General features: G+C 38.4%; 1 protein-coding gene across 5 annotated transcripts in view; it reads left to right on the top strand.

The window, feature by feature from the left end:
• Positions 1-4,598, top strand: part of LOC121323057 (tripartite motif-containing protein 2) — a 66,173-nt gene extending 61,575 nt beyond the window's left edge. For all 5 annotated transcript variants that reach the window (XM_041263797.1, XM_041263783.1, XM_041263815.1 and 2 more), the window contains exons 10-12: positions 1,378-1,448; positions 1,865-2,005; positions 2,574-4,598. In XM_041263797.1, the coding sequence (XP_041119731.1) occupies positions 1,378-1,448; positions 1,865-2,005; positions 2,574-2,726 (365 nt within the window). In that variant the 3' untranslated portion in view covers positions 2,727-4,598. The remainder of the gene's footprint in view (positions 1-1,377; positions 1,449-1,864; positions 2,006-2,573) is intronic.
• Positions 4,599-18,095: the final 13,497 nt, after the last annotated feature.

Genomic DNA, 18,095 nt, shown 5'->3' with positions numbered 1-18,095 from the left:
GGCTGACATCCTCAGCTGAGTACAGGGTTAGGGTTACCCAGCTGAGTACAGGGTAGTTGGCAATGTGTTTGGGGTGCATAAAACCACAGTTCATCACTGTATTTACAAGTTTGTCAACTCCCTTGTTCAGAGGCACTGCAACACATACATAGCTATGCCAGATGTAACTGAAGCAAAAAGCATTGTTCTGCGCGACTATCCTGCTTCTCCCGAATGACACCTCCTTGCTTTTTCCTGCAGGTAGGACTGTTTCAATTTTTTTAATTTGTCCCTAGCTTGTGGGACTGTACATTGTATTCCTTTTTCTGAGAAGGCATCAACCACTTTTTGGTACACATGCTTGTTACGCTGTTTTGGGCGATCTAGCTGGCTCAACACATCCACATCCAAGTCACTAACTATACTGGTGCCCGGGTTTCCTCCCCGCGCCAGCAATTCTGAGTGGAGGGCAGCAAGGGAAGCAAGGGAATTCAGTTACAGACATGTAGTAAGCAGCTCACTTGCTCTTCGTGTTTAACGTTAGCGTCGTTTTTACAGCAAGAGTATTCTCAAACAGTTGCTTTAATACTATAACAAGTGTACACCGCATATCATGGTAAGTGGTTTTATACAGAACTATAAACCCACAAGAGGTGTACAACATGACAGGCCAGACTGAGCAAAAAACTATAATGAGAAAAGCCACCCGCATTATCATTAAGGTAAATTACACCACTGCTAACCATAAACTCGCCCTTCAGACACTACTTTCTGCCATCTTGGAATCCACAGTAACAACTGACCTGCTCCCTTGCAATATTTATAGCGATGTGAAGGTTAAACACGCTCATTAGCATTTACATGTGAAATGCGGGTTTCCATGCGAAACTGGGAGTGGATTTTCCCGTGTGTAAATGTCGAAACACAAGTCTTTCTTTTGGCCGTTTATTTCGGCCACAAACCTGATTTACACAAGTAATTCTCCAAAACATGTACGTGCATCGCCATTTCACGTGTAAATTGCCACGCATGGAAACCCCATGATTGTAAAGCAACATTTTAAGGCTTTCCAACAAATGGCTTGACGCAAGTCATTGACGTAAGGTTTCAAGCAAACCTTGGTCCACTTGATCTGCATGATAGAAGACACAAGCCAAATAAAATGCCTTATATTTCTGTGGAACTAGAAGCTCCAGATATTCATAAGACTTTGCACTGATGAATACGACTAGTTTCAAGGTGTACTTGATAACCTTTTAGAGACAACCCTTCCACGCACAAACATACTGGTTTGAGACAATTATAGTCACATTCTCTAGCTAGCCAGAGATCATTTCTATTACAGTAACAAAGATGTATACTTTCTGTCCAATTTACATTTTCTTTTCTATGCTGTAGGTCCTCACTTTGCTGCAGTGAACAACAATAATGAAATCATTGTTACTGATTTCCATAACCATTCTGTCAAGGTAAGGAGGAAGAATTATCTACAGCACAGTTATTTTATGTATCTCTGTCTCTCAATATCGGTTAACTTTAAACTGTTTCTGCCCTTATGTCAAAAAATATAAAAGCCCTGTAAATGCTTGTTTTAAATCCAATATATTTATTGAGAGTTCTTATGATTTTAGCACTGCCATTCTTTTTAATTTGTTGTCTGAATCACTTTAATACATGTTTTAAAGTAAAATATCAAATATGTCTTCATATAGAGAAAGAGGCATCAGTTCAAGGTGCCGGCTCATTTTATCTGCATTCCAAAAGTTGAAATACCAGAATTGGGGCACATGTTCAAACAAAGTACACTGACAATGCATGCCTCAATACAGTCTTCTTATGCTTACCCTGCTTATCATTTATTTATTTATCTTTTTATCTTGTGTAGGTTTTCAATCAGGAGGGAGAATTCGTATTGAAATTCGGGTCAAATGGGGAAGGAAACGGCCAGTTTAATGCCCCTACAGGAGTGGCTGTGGATGCCAATGGCAATATTATCGTGGCAGACTGGGGAAACAGTCGAATACAGGTGGGCAAGTTTGCTTTTTGGAAAATACATTCAAATCATTTGAACAGGATATATTTTTGAATTGCTATTGAGTTTATCACAACACAACGTGTGGTTTCCTCCTGGCAGTCATTTTGGTTAATATAGTTACTTGGAAGTGATGCCAGGTGAAAAACTCTCCCTGGCCAAATAGTGTGTCCAGGCAGTATTGTGTATATGCTTGCCAAATGCAGACCACTGTTAAATCTTACCAAATTAGTATTTTTAAACATGTTGGTTTATCACTGTTTTTTTTTTTTTTTTTTTTACCTGCATCCTTTACTACAATAATTGTATTCAAAATAATGTATGGTTTCATAGTCATGTGACACACTCTCTCTCTCTCTCTCTCTCTCTCTCTCTCTCTCTCTCTCTCTCTCTCTCTCTCTCTCTCTCTCTCTCTCTCTCTCTCTCTCTCTCTATCTCTATATATATATATATATATATATATATATATATATATATAATATATATATATAATATATATATAGGGCTTTAAACTTTTTTTTTTTCTAAATGATTCTCAACTATATTCCTTCCATCCAAACAGGTGTTTGATGGCAGTGGATCATTCCTCTCCTACATTAATACATCAGCTGATCCTCTATATGGTCCCCAAGGTCTGGCCCTCACCTCCGATGGCCATGTTGTGGTAGCAGATTCTGGGAACCACTGCTTTAAAGTGTATCGTTACTTACAATGACAGCAGTCTGCACACCCTCCCCTGCCTCCATTTCCCTCCAGACCATCTGGATGCATCTGCAGTACCAAACTAGTCTGCCATCCACTGGGGTTGGAAGAGAGTCACTTTCAGCTGTTCTTTGTTGTGGATTTCCCTTTGCCCTTCTCCATTAACGTCATGAGAACTAGAGAATTCCGTTGCCTATGATTTTCAGTGTCCATCCACGTACAGCCTGCTTTGAGCATCAAGTGCTTTAGTGAAACATGAGGACACAGTGCCAAGTTTAAAGTAAATAAATAAATAAATCTTAAACTTGAATATGAATACTATGTTGTAGTCTACTACTACTACTGCTACTTGTATAGTTTAAGAGCATAATCTATTGCGGTAGCTGGAATCTTGAGCTTTCGGAATGCCTGTATGCTTATGCGATGCTGTAGTTTTTACTAAGTTTCTCTTTTGCAAAAAAAAAAAAAAAAAAAAAAAAAGGCGTGAATGCTGAATGTTACTCTGTTGTTATTGTTTGATTGATTAACACTCATTAGCTGCAGAACTGAAAATAACATCAATAAAACAGCATATTATAAGGTAATGCAGTTAGGTGGTAAGTGTTAATCGGGACTTGGAAACTGAGAAAGTGTGTGGCGTCTTAATTAAAAGAGAGGGAAATAAAATGGGCAAGGTGGTATCTTTGGCTGTCTCTTAACTCAGTCAGTAGCTCTAAGAAAAAAAAAGGGTTGTACTTCAAACATTTCAAATTGTTGTTTATGTATACAAAGCCTGGCAGTTAAGCACAGTTTATGTTTCTGTCCACGATTTACATACACATTTTAACATTTAACTCGGCCTTCAATTTCAGTGAAGCAAAAACGGCTATCATTGTAAGCTTCTGTAATTATCATGAAACAAAGTGTTTGCAGAACCTGAAGTGACTAGCCAACACTTAATTTGATTTATACATATTATTAATTTATTGTTAATAGTAATTAATTAAATATTTCTGTAAAATTATTGAGACTTGAACAATATCATGTTTTGTATTTTCCAAAGGCTTCTTGTGTCTCCAAACATGATGAGTTTTGTTAGAGTACATCTACAGTATGTGTGGAATAAACAGTACTGCATATTTTACACAAGGTTGTCTTCATTTATAAATAAAACACTGATACCAACTGATAACCCATTCAGTGCTCTGTTCAGTTAAATTGTTTTGAAATAATATCAATAAGCAATTATGGCTTTCATTTTCTCCCATATGTGAAAATAATGTCTAAATTGACACTGCTTATACCTCCTTTTGCAAAGATTACTGCAAGTATAATGAACAATATCGATTTAATACAATTGGGTTTACTTCGATGCAGATACAGTCAATGCTATAATGTGAATTCTTTTTTTAATTTATATTTATTTGTCAGTTTTTTGTTTGAATTGCCAAATTGGAAAACTAAGTGCCCACAGGAAGCTATTTATGTTTAAAAAAAAAAAAAGTGTATTGTTAAAAAAAAAATTTAAAAAAATGGTAATGTTCTTTTTGGATTTTTTTTATTTTTATTGATGAAATGTGTGCTGGAAATTTTGGAACAAGGTTTTGTACATGGGCTCTAAAAAAGGAATTAAAAGTAATGAAGAAGTGATTATGTTGATCATGATGACGAACGTTTAGCACAAAGTAATGTGTGTAAGCATCACAGCCTTAAATAAGTGTATGCTTTTGTATAACCCTGCAGTTAAGATCACCTTTCACAATATCAGTATATTGCCCGTTTTAAATGCTTGCATTGGGTGTGCAAAATGTTTGAATTTTTATTTATTTTCAAACATTCCATGTTGCAATTTAGTTAAAACCTGTTTGTGTACAGCACAGAAATAAAGCATCGCACTCATTGAAAATCAACATCGTCTTGTTATTACTCCTTATGAAGTGCATCAAATGCACAGAACAGAAGTTTTCAGCTTTTCTTTTTACTGTTGTGGATGATCTTTGCATTCATCCTCATTCTCTTATGGCAGTTACTCTATTTATTTATTTATTTTTTGGTAATTGTGCGTCAAGGTGCTTTCACCTGCTCTTCAGTTCTTGTGCCTACCTTGGCTGTTTTGAATGTAGTGATCTAGTAAACTGCATATAGTGACCTGCCACTTCTGGCAATAAACTACTGTGCACAAGGTGGTGCTGGTGCTTAAAAATATAAAGCCACTTTAGATGACCTGCATATGTCTATGACAGGCAACTAGAAATGAAGAACAGCTCCTGAAATTATAGATAAAGCACCTTAACACAGACTTACCTGTATCAAAGATAGAAGCAAAAGTATTTGCATAATTGCATTAAGAACCACTAAGAACAACAAATATTAAGGGACAATAGAACAAGAAAAAAGTTGCAGTACTCTTCCACAGACAAGTTATTTTTTTATAGTAAAATATGTTTTGCAATGTACAATAATTAAAGTGTTATCTGACAGTTTCACAGCCAAAGTTACAAAACTGGATCATATAAAGACTATTCAGTTGATCTAAACAGTAGTGGGTCTAAATAACAGTGTTGCTCAATCATTAACATATGACCCTTTTGGTATTTTATATTGTTATAGACAAAAATACACCAAAGAGACTCATGCACTGTTTGGTTTTAGTAATACAAAAGTAGTTACAATATTTAGATCGGCTGCTGTTTTGATCTATTTTGAATAATTTCCGCTCTCTCCAAGTTACAAATTAAATGCCATCCAACTTGCATTTCCTTAAACTGGAAGAGACACATTTCTCATTACAAATTTCTACAAAGAATGGTGACACTATCTTATGTGGGCATGCTCTTTTTTTTTTTTCTTCTATACTTTCCTGTATTGACTTTGGATGTGGCACTGATTTTGTTGTGTATTTTTCACTGTGCTAACTGCAAAAATACAACCCTGCTATACATACTTGCATGCCATACAGAAATAAATATATAGGGATATACCCAAGACCAGAACCGGTTGACTAGTCTGCACCGATGAGGACCTCTTCCTAGACTGCATTTGCAGTTTGTAGTTCTTTTTACTTTTCCTAGATCTATTAGGTGTCTGCAGTCTTAATAAACAAGTTATAAAACGAAAGGGAGCCAGCCTGCATGCCAACAGCAGTGCAGAAAAAGGATCTCAACTTAGCAACTCCAAGCTCCTAGGCAAGGGACCAGTTCTCCTTAATTGTGTCGTGTGTACTTTGGACCTTTAACAAGCGTGGAGGATATTCTGATTTCTGAATACCTGTTTCTGCAGCAAGCTCCTGGCAATGCTATGCGAAAAGTAGGGTTTACTTCAGTGATGACAGCTCCTTTGTAAATGTGTTACTTATCAGTTGTGAAGCAGTTCTTTGTTTCAGTGTGTTATCAGTGTCCCATTTACCACTCCACAGAGACTTTAAACATGTATTGATCCTTATACTGTTCAGCTTTGTGCATTGCTGAATTTTATGCTGAATAACACAATGTAACACAATTTTTGTTCCTGGGTAGTAAGTGTTATTTCCTAATTGCTTATGCCTCAGAAGTATAGAAAATGGCTATTATTCCCCACAAACTTTGTTTTTGTGACCGGGACAGTGATATTTTGAAATTTACCTATTTCCAATGAGAAAACAGGCGAATTTGTGTCTTTTCGTTCACATAAAGTCAGAAAAAAACAACATATGAATCCAAATAAACATGCATTTATACTAAAGTAATACAAAAATGACTACAAAAGATTTAGAAGTGAGTAGTTTTTCGGGATTTACGATTATACTGTAAATCACTTTCACGAATCAGCCCCCAAATGTAGTCTCCCATCATGTTCTCGTTATACTGTCCTTGGTAGCGGCGTTCAAAGTCCAGTATATCCTGGTGGAAGCGCTCGCCTTGCTCCTCTGAGTACGCTCCCATGTTCTCCTTGAATTTATCAAGATGAGCATCAAGGACATGGACTTTGAGGGACATCCTACAGCCCATTGTGCCGTAGTTCTTCACCAGAGTCTCAACCAGCTTCACATAGTTTTCGACCTTGTGATTGCCCAGGAAGCCCCGAACCACCGCGACAAAGCTGTTCCAAGCCGCTTTCTCCTTACTAGTGAGCTTCTTGGGGAATTCATTGAACTCCAGGATCTACTTTATCTGTGGTCCGACGAAGACACCGGCTTTGACCTTTGCCTCAGACAGCTTAGGGAAGAAGTCTTGAAGGTACTTGAAGGCTGCCGACTCCTTATCTAGAGCTCTGACAAATTGTTTCATAAGGCCCAATTTGATGTGCAGTGGTGGCATCAGCACCTTCCGGGGGTCCACCAGTGGCTCCCACTTGACGTTGTTCCTCCCCACAGAGAACTCGGTCCGCTGTGGCCAGTCCCGCCTGTGGTAGTGCGCCTTGGTGTCCCTGCTGTCCCAAAGGCAAAGATAGCAGGGAAACTTGGTAAAACCGCCTTGGAGACCCATCAGGAATGCCACCATTGCAGCCTCTTGATGCCATCTCAGAAAAATGCAGATATGTATCCACTTAGGCAGCTGGAACTAAACTGAACTAGTGGGCTTAAGGCCCTTGTATTTATACTACTATTTATATTACTGCAAAGTTCTAGAAAGTTCTAGAAGTTACTCCAAGTTTACTCAGCACTGAATCTATCCGGAATGTTCTGGAAAATAGGTACATTTCAAAATATCACTGTCCTGGTCACAAAAGTAAAGTTTGTGGGGACTAATAGCCATTTTCTATACTTTTGAGGCATAAGCAATTAGGAAATAACACTTACTACCCAGGAACCAAAAAAAAAGAAATATTTGTTACATGGTGTAATTGATGGATTAAATACATTTCCATGAAGTTCATTATGGGTGCTGGTTGCAAGCTTGGTTCTGCTCAATACACTTCAAAGAGATTTCGGCTTTTTATGAAGTAGAAATAAATGTACTATATATTTACTTAGGAATCTAATGTGATTTTATTTTATTGCAGGTGGTGGCTCAATGTTGTATCTTTACTTTGTGGGTTGAATAAATTAGGTTAAAACTAATCTATTTAAAAATGTGGTTAATGGGGATTTATATTTGCACACACACAGAGGGTTCTGTTTATTTATTTATAAAAAAAATAAAACCTTCAATATGTAAGTCTTTAATCTCTAATTTATAGTGGCTGTAAGACATTATTAAGAGGATCTGGCACATTAACAAAAGCAAGATTTTGGAGTGGAATCAGGTTAAACACCAATTAAAATAAATACATTCCAAATATATTTAGGAATTGTTTTATTAATACCAATAGGCACTCGACCCCCAGTTGTCAAGGAAAGGTCACGCCAGCACGTGGCAACCTAACATAGACTGTCCTGTATTGTTCTGTGCTCTTTATCCACCAGAGGGCACTTGAGACGTATCTCTTCAAATGCCCAGACAACTAGCGCAGAATTAGCAAAACAAACCGTATGGTGCAAAGGAGTAAACAATAGCCTTTTAAGTGAAGACTGCACTTCAGTTTGATTAATCTTTCAATCTGTGAACTGACTGCACAAGAAGGCAATATTTGTTATAGCTTAAATACATACGCTACAAAAAGTACGAGACTTTGCTTTAATACTTTCTGTATGTGTGAAATATTGTGGGCCCAATCTTCGATCTTCGCGCAATCCCCTCGCTAAATTTGTGCCTCGCAAAAAAAAATAGTGCTTTGGCACAAAATGAAAGATATTCCAAAACGGCACAAAACAGTTGAGAGACATTGGAATATAACATTTTTTTTTCAAAACCGTCTGCGCATTCACTACCAATATAGCAACTGCACACAAAGCCAAGCGAGAATGCATACAGTTTTTTTGAATACGGACAGTATTGTATCACAAGTAAATACTATATAGGTTTCTTTAAAGGCCAGCTGATCTGACATAGCTGTATGTTTTTGAAGTAAATTAAAAAAAAAAATGCTTCGGATACTCTCTTTTTTTTCTGAATGATTTTTTTTTAAATATAAGTCGTGCCGTGACAGAGTCTAACTATGGTAGCACACTCTCTGATTTGTAAATGTAAGGAGGTCATTCCCCTGCAAAATAAACACAATACACAGAAATGTGTCATGTTATTCATTCTATTCACCCATTTGAACATCATGATTAAGCCCAGTTTGTAAGGTTTTGAGTGTCGCCGGAATGGATTTTTTTCATCATGCCATTTTTTTGTAAGAATCATAATTAATTCTAAATGTTAATTGTAGCCTAGTATGATTTCTCAATAAATGAACAGTCTCTGCACAATTAGCAACAACTACATTCAGCAAACTGGACAGCTGCATAAAAAGGGCCAGAAATTACAGTTAACAGAACTGTTTGTCCCGCCTCAGCTAACTTATGATTGGACTGCTGCAGAGAAAATACAGGTCTTTGATTGGTTGATCTTATCACCGGTCTGATTTTAGGTAAATGTTAACTGCAGCTGCCCACCCATCACCCGTAATGCACAACAACCTATGGAATAGCCAAATAAAGCAATTGGCCACAAGATGGGTGTATGACTTATTTATACAATTAATTTACAGATGTGTGGCAACACACAACAAAGATAACAGGCAGGACACCCCCTCCCCTCTTCATCCTTCTCTCAATTTACACTTCTATACTTTGATGGTACACGTTGGATGCCAATATTCCTGTGGAGCAGTGAAGAACACTTATAACTGTATATGTAAACACACTACCACTGTCCATCATATCAATACAGTGATAAAACACATAACTGATCCACCCATCCGGTGTGTGCGGATGGGGGGGTGGGGTGGGGTTCTGTACTATTGTATATTTGCACTATTGTACCCAACTCCAGAGTGGACTATTACTCTGACACTATTTGAGCCAGCGGTGCACAGTTATTGGTATCTATAACCATATAAGACACTGTTATTATAAATTCAGATTTGATTGCTCTATTTGATTGCGCTATGTGCATATTGAATGTCCACCTAGAAAACATTTGCATCTCATGTTTCTATTTACCGATGCATTACCATATGCTAATAGGACCGTATTAAAGGAACAGAAGGAAGGCAGTGTGCTGGACAGAGGTGAGTGCATGTTTCCACACTCGTCTGTTGGGCATGGGAATACGCTATAAACGTCACTATGATATGCACATGTTATATATGTTATATGGAAACAAAAAAAAGAGGCTTATTGCTTGTATGTTTTTGCTGCAAATTGACTATGGCTATATCATGCAGCATTGAGGTACAATACAAATACAAGCTTTAATACTCATCATTGTATATTATACGATTTGGTAGGCTGGACTTCTTTGGCTTTACGTAGGTTGAAGCACTGGTATATTCTGGTATATAAGGCTATTCAATGTAAATTATATGAATATACTTATTTAAATGAATACCTTATAGCTTCCCATAGTAACCATAGCCTCAGATCTCATTCTTTTTTGCATTTTAAAATCCCAAATGTGCGTACTGAGGCTGGTAAAGGATCCTTTGCTTATTATGCCCCATGGTCCTGGAATGAGTTCCAGTCCAAACTAAAGCTGCAGACCCAGATATCTTTATTGCAATTTAAGAGTAAACTGCATGATTTCGTGACTGAGAGTTGTAATTGTTTTAAATAGTTGACTACTTTTGTGTATTTTGATTATTGTTTTAAATGTGATTTGCCTGTGTCTTAATTGTATTTTATTGTGTATTGTTCTTGTTGTCCGATTGACTTGCTGCTACCTGCTTGGCTAGGTCTCACTCGTAAAAGAGGTTTTAATCTCAATGTGACTACAAGGATAATAAATTGTGTGTGTGTGTTGTATATATATATATATATATATATATATATATATATATTCTATACACACACACACACACACACACACACACACACACACACACACACACACACTCCATTTTTCCAGTTTTTATTGAAATTTACACAGTTTAATGTCTCAGTGTACTCTGAAATTAAAGCATAGAACAAATAAACAATTGGAGATAAAAAAGAAATCATGGAATCGTTTTGTTTAACAAAATTTAATCTAAATTTTTGACTCATCAAAGTAGCCACCTTTTGCAGATATAACAGCCGAACACACTCGTGGCATTCTTTCTACAATGGAAATCAAATATTGTTCGGAAAGTTCTTCCCAACACTGTTGCAGAAGTTCCCACAAATGTGTTGCACTTGTAGGTTGCTTTGCTTTCACCCTTCTGTCCAGTTCATCCCAAACCAGCTCGATGGGGTTTAAGTCTGGAGACTGTGCTGGCCATTCCATGATTTGAAGCCTACCGTCTTGTTCTTTTCTTCTAAGGTAGTTCTGACATAGCCTGGAGGTATGTTTTGGGTCATTATCTTGCTGTAGGATGAACCCCTGACCAACTAGACGTATACCAGAGGGTATTGCATGGTGCTGCAAAATGCTGTGGTAGCCGTTTTGGTTCAGGGTGCCACTCACTCTGTGCAAGTCGCCGACTCTGGATCCAGCAAAAGAGCCCCAGACCATCACATTTCCTCCTCCATGTTTGACAGTTGGTGTCACACACCGAGGAACCATCCTTTCGCCTACTCGACGGCGTACAAAAACCCTGCGTGATGAACCGAAGATTTCAAATTTTGATTCATCGGTCCATAAGACCTTCTTCCAGTCTTCAGTAGTCCACTGGCGGTGCTTCATGGCCCAGGCAAGCCTCTTTTTCTTATTTTGCCATCTTAGCAATGGCTTTCTTACTGCCACTCGACCTGTCAAACCTGCAGCTCGAAGTCTTCTCTTCACAGTTGAAACTGAGACTTGCTTACTTCGACCAGTGTTAAGCTGTGCTTGAAGCTGTTGTCCTGTGACTGATTCTGTTGTGGCTTTGGGTCTGCCAGACCTCTTCCTGTCAGAGTTTCCTCCAGTTTCCAAGTGCCTTTTGATGGTGTAGGAAACTGTACTCACTGACACCTTGGCTTTCTTTGCAATTTCTCTAAAGGAAAGACCTACAGTTTTAAGGGTTATAATGGTCTGTCTGTCTTCCTTTGTTAATTGCCTTTTTCTCGCCATTATGATAGCAATATATTACTTCCTACAGTACAATACTGTCCAAATAATGCTTAAGAGGGTGTAGTAACACAGTCTGTTCCAACACTGCTTTTATACAGACAGAGGGTTTTTAAGTAATCAACAAAAGTTGGGACACCTGTAGGAATTGTTAGCATCAACTTTCAAGGCTTAATTTACTTCCATTGCTGCAGAACAGCTGTAAGTTGTTAACCCATTACTTGTTCCCTGAAAAAGGCCTTTTTGTATAATTGTGAAATGTACACTATTTTTCAGTTTTTGGTAACCTAAACTTTTTTTGTAACCTCTGGCAGTTTACCGCTTACCTTTATACCATTTTAGGTTATTCACTGGACTTGAACTGCTTAATTTTCAATAAAAACTGGAAAAATGGGGGTGTTCTAAAACTTTTGACTTGTAGTGTAGTGTATATATATATATATATATATATATATATATATATATATATATATATATATATATATATATATATATATATATTATATATATATTATATGTATATAGGTTTTGACCAGATGATTTTTGAATTTAAACAACTATTATATAAAGGAAAAAAAAATTTTGATAGTCGGGCAACCAGGCTGTGGGTCATTCACAGTACAATATATTGCACACAGTTTTTGCAAAGGCTTTGTTGGGCAGACAAGTCATTGTCTTATCTATTATAGATTATAAAACGACTGTTCGTGTGTCTAGAAAAAAAAAAGGTTTTCTGAATAAGGTGTGTAGAAGGGCTAATAATCCGATAGTATCTTAATACTAAGTGGGTATTCGGTATCACGTTTTCGGAATACTGGTATCCAGAATACGAACGGATTAATTCAGAACACCCTGTTTACATGACATGGAATAGCTATTCAAATTTCCCACTATTCCGAATACAACTGAAATCTTGAAAGAACAGGACAACTGGAACAGGTACCCGGATAGCAATATGGGTGCATTCAATTGCACCTACCACACGCGGCAGGTGCATGACCTCATAAAACCCCTGCATTATCTCCTCACTGTTTGCTCTGGTACTCGGGAATTTAATATGCTCCTCAGCACGTCACAGCAACGCAGTTATGAACTGGTCGAGGTGGCAGGACACGGCTGACTGGGTGATCCCCATTGTATCAGCTGCTACCTTCTGGAACGTCCCGGTAGCCAGGATACACATACAGACAGACTCTACCAATTGCTCAGACAAGGCATGACTGTGCAGGTTTGTTCTGGCCAGGTCATCATGCAGCATGTGGCATAGATGAGTCGAGACGATACCTGGACATGATTTGCTCATTGGTGAGCTCCTCATATGTGTGCCGAGGCTGGTGCACCCTTTCAGCATATCTTCGCCTATGTCGGGGTTGCTGTTGCCGGGTGTGCCTTGCATCATTCACATCCATGTCGACGGACATGCTGCATGCTACCCACGTTTCTCATTGTTGCCTGTTTGTAGTCAGTGCTGGAATGGTAGTGTGCGCGGAGTTAACGCAGTCCTTTTACAATCCTTATTCTGCGCGTCACAAACCTGGTTTTGTGCTTGGCGCATACCTTTGAATATACCAGGTTCACGTATATTGTTGGCCACTCCCCTCATATTGCGCGATGCATACATTTTATTTCTGCACAGCGCAGAATGGATTGTGTTGCGCAAAAGGACATTTCAAATATGGCAACTTGGCACAATTTTACCCCTATGATGCGCAAACCTTTCGAATATCGGGCCATGTATTTATTTATACGGTGCACACTAAACTGGTAAACTGCATCATATCATGCTGGACCACAATTTGTCATTGCCAATATTCCCAAATACCATTCAAAACTAATACATTATAATTTGGTCTAATTTATTTTACACGTAAGCAGACTTTGTTGTCCATCCTCTTTATAATCCCCATCATTCAGTTATTTTGTAGCGTTTAATATAGTAATTCCCCTACAGTTTGTAAGGATGAAAATATTTAAATATTAAACTAGTACAAGTACTATACTTGTTTCATCTAAAACAATGAACATAAGAACATAAGAAAGTTTACAAACGAGAGGAGGCCATTCAGCCCATCTTGCTCGCTTGGTTGTCAGTAGCTTATTGATCCCAAAATCTCATCAAGCAGCTTCTTGAAGGATCCCAGGGTGTCAGCTTCAATAACATTACTGGGGAGTTGATTCCAGACCCTCATGATTCTCTGTGTAAAAAAGTGCCCCTTTGTCTAATCTCCATTTGTGACCCCTGGTCCTTGTTTCTTTTTTCAGGTCGAAAAAGTCCCTTGGGTCGACATTGTCAATACCTTTTAAAATTTTGAATGCTTGAATTAGGTCGCCGCATAGACTTCTTTGTTCAAGTCTGAACAGATTAAATTCTTTTAGCCTGTCTGCTTATGACATGCCTTTTAAACCCGGAATAATTCTGGTTGCTCTTCTTTGCACTCCTTCTAGAGCAGCAATATCTTTTTTATAGCGAGGTGACCAGAACTGATCACAATATTTAAGATGAGGTCCTCATCTCTATATATCTCCCACGAATGTTGTGTCACTGATTTCACCACACCATTTTCTCCAACTACTTTTTTTGGCCCTTTAAATATCCCTCTGTGCTATGGATGGCCTTATTTTTTGTATAATCCATCAAGTCTTCAAAACTCCTACTGTTGTTAATTTTAACCAAGGCCCTATTTCTAATTTTAACTGCCTCCTAACACTTCTGACTCTACCACGGCACCGGATTCCATCCCACACTCCTGTGTTTCTTAATTGGGATTGACTCATTTGCCTCATTAACAATTGCACACAGGCAGCCGTAAAATATGACACCTCCCCCAGCCACGCCACACCCCCGAACCATATTGGCTCACACACACAGGGGTACATTTACATACACACGATCCAACTGCTCAGACCCTCAGTCCCATGCAAATAGCTGACTGGAGGACCAAACACAAATTACAGTGCAGCTAACACAGAACCCTCTCTACATACAGCTGCACTGTGTGCGTGATACCCCAGGCAGCGCTTTTCTACTCTCAGACTCACACAGGGTGACACACACAAACGGCGGGGAAGACAGGACAGCACACACATACAGCAATTCACTAACACTCCCGCTCCCCTCGCTAGGGGGATGCCAGATATTATAGCTGGCTATAATATTTGGTATCGTCTGTCTTTTAAGGGTTATCATTAAATGTGAAAGTAATTCAGCTTATTTTGTATTTGGTGGTCTTGGTGGTTAGTTTGTTGTGTCAATGCAATTCCTTTTTGGGGGCGCCCCAACTACTTCTACTGTGGTATCAAATTGCTATAATACTTTGTGTACGCTAGCTTGCTAACTGACAGATGCAAAATTGGGAACCAATATTAACTACTGTATGCTAACTGGATGGGGGGAATGTGCGGTTCCAACTGAATCATCACTGGGGTCCCACAACTGGTTACATTTGTGTGAAACTACATAACAGCTCATAATAGTTGATATCTCTTAACTAGCACGGTAAGGGTAAAATGTTAAAACAATACAACTGCCTGTTAGTAATCTCTATTTATGAACACAAAACATATTGTAGCAAAATAGGTTATCGCAGACAGGCACATCACTCAGGGCGAGACAATCCACACACAGGCGAAGGGTGGCGCGAACCCAGAACCTCTCTCACTAAAGCAAAGCCAAGATACTGCTATACAAAAGAGCTGGCTCCATTGCAAGGAGCATATATCGGGCCTATGTCTCTGTGTGTGAATATGTCACCTACCAGCCCTGCTGCTGCCTACCCCCGTGCACGCTGCAATATTCTTGTACAGCACGATACCTAATGGTTCATAACTCGCAAATGATTTAGACATTGCTGAATTTACTTAATGGGGTGCAACACCACTATTTTGTGAGTTTGTATGTAGATTATAAACCATTATATTTTGCAAGCTAGGGTACACAATGTATTATAGCAATTTGATACCAAAATATAAGTAGCTGGGATTTCTCAAAAAGGAATTGCACTGACAAAAAAAAATAACCCTAAAACAACCAAATACAAAATAAGTTAAAGTACTTTCTCATTATATATATATATATATATATATATATTCATATGAGCTTAATATGCAGCCTACAGCACTCAGTATTCCCAGGTGGTCTCCCATCCAAGTACAAACCATGCCCAACATTGCTTTGCTTAAGCATTGCATGGTAAGTTTGATTTGAAGAGCTTTTTGCCATCAGAGACTTTGCCCAGGGGGTCACTACAAGGAAGTAGCTCTTCTTGACCCCCTCTCATTCAATGATAACCCTAGAAAGATACGGATGCCAAATATTAGGCTATAGCTGTATGTATATACGAAGAAGAAGAAGAAGAAGAAGAAGAAGAAGAAGAAAGAAGAAGAAGAAGAAGAAGAAGATTCAACTATAACAGGATTTAACTACAACAAATTACTTTACATCAAGATAGTTCAAGATAGATAATTCTCACCCCAGCCCAGGCTAATTCTCATCCTTTGTGAGTTCTGTCCTAGGCTAATCCTGACCCTGTCAGGCCAATTCCCACCCCCAGGACTGTGAATGTTTTTTGAGATTTTAACAAAGACAAGAGGATATGTGTCCTTGGTGTGATTGAATCTTTTTGTCACTTTATTAAATTAAGATGTATTATTTTTTATTATTTTAATTTAATTCACTTAGTATCCTTAATTTTAGTCATAGAGTGAGATTCACGTTTCTATGTGTGTGTGTCCGTGTGTGCGCGTGTGTGCGCGTGCGTGCGCGTGTCTGTGCGTGCGTGTGCGTGTGCGTGTGTGTGTGTGTGTGTGTGTGTGTGTGTGTGTGTGTGTGTGTGTGTGTGTGTGTGTGTGTGTGTGTGTGTGTGTGTGTGTGTGTGTGTGTGTGTGTGTGTGTGTGTGTGTGTGTGTGTGTGTCTGTGTGTGTGTGTGTCATTTGTTTTATTGATAATTACATTTAAATTGTTATATTGTAATAAGAGGTGTGGACAGCTATTTTTAAGTGATTATCTCCAAAAGAAACTGTTTTGACATCACCAATGCATGGCATCCTCTTCATTGGACGTCTACTGAAATTAAAACACCTGCCATCTAGTGGCATTTGATAGGTACTACAAAAAACATAAATGTGCCAGTACAATTGCAGAGGAAAGTTCAGCAGCAGCGAACACCTCAGGGATTTCTGTAAAATCCTTTTACACAAAAAGAGCAGAGCAGGTAATATATATATATATATATATATATATATATATATATATATATATATATATATATATATATATATATATATATATATATATAAAGGGAATAATATGGTATATGTTTTGTTCAAATACTCACTTTATTTTTTTCACAGTTTATGTTAAACCATATGTCCACTTAAGTGGGCGTCATGCAATATTAAGATTAATATTGCACATGAGGCCTATGTTGTTCTATAGGCCTGTGCCAAATATTTTTTGTAATATAAGAGCTATGTATTGCAGTGTTGTCCACAAATAGGCTGGAAGATGGAAAAGCAAAGATAATGATTTTGAAGGAGTGTTGTCTACATTTTTAGGAGAGCACAAAGTGAATGTTCAGGGAACAGAGCCCATACACTTCTTTATGCACTTGTTTTCTGATACCCTGCTTGAAGAAATCGTCCACAACACAAACTTGTATGCACTGCAGAAGGGAAAGGAATATCTGCCGGTACCGTCACTTTGCAGACAATTATTCGCAAGAGCCAGGAAACAAAGATAAACTCTTCAAAATTCAGCCAATGTTAGACAAACTGGTGGAATCCTTTAATAAAGCAATTGATCCTGAAGAGTTCCAGTCTGTTGATGAGCAAATGATTCCCTTCAAGGGCCACCTGTCCATCAAGCAGTACATTCCCTAGAAACCCAAGGCCTGGGGTTTGAAGGTGTGGGTGAGAGCAGGAACATCCAGGTACATGTATAGATTTGAGGTGTATCAGGGAGCAAGTGGAGACAGGGGTGAAGTTAGTACACTGGGCATGTGTGCTGATGTGGTTCTTCGCCTGTGTGATGACATACATGATGAGAAATAGCTGAAGGAAGAAGGAAGAAGTGCATCATCAGTTGTGACCAAAGATGAGAACATCACCATTACACAGTGGCTAGACAGTTCAGTGATACACGCAGCATCGTCCTGTGCAGGCAAACAGCGACAGGATTCTACCCAGAGGTGGAGCAAGAAAGAAAAGGAAATGATTCACATCCCTAGACCATTTGCTGTCAAGCTATATAACAAAAACATGGAGGGAGTGGATCTCATGGATCAGTGTGTATCGATGTACCCACACAGACGCAAAAACAGGAGATGGTACATTCGAGTATTCTTTCACTTTCTTGATGTGACTTGTGTAAATGCAT

This window comes from Polyodon spathula, chromosome 1, assembly GCF_017654505.1.
Source record: "Polyodon spathula isolate WHYD16114869_AA chromosome 1, ASM1765450v1, whole genome shotgun sequence".
NCBI lineage: Eukaryota > Metazoa > Chordata > Actinopteri > Acipenseriformes > Polyodontidae > Polyodon > Polyodon spathula.
This window is presented reverse-complemented; position numbering and strand designations above follow the sequence as displayed.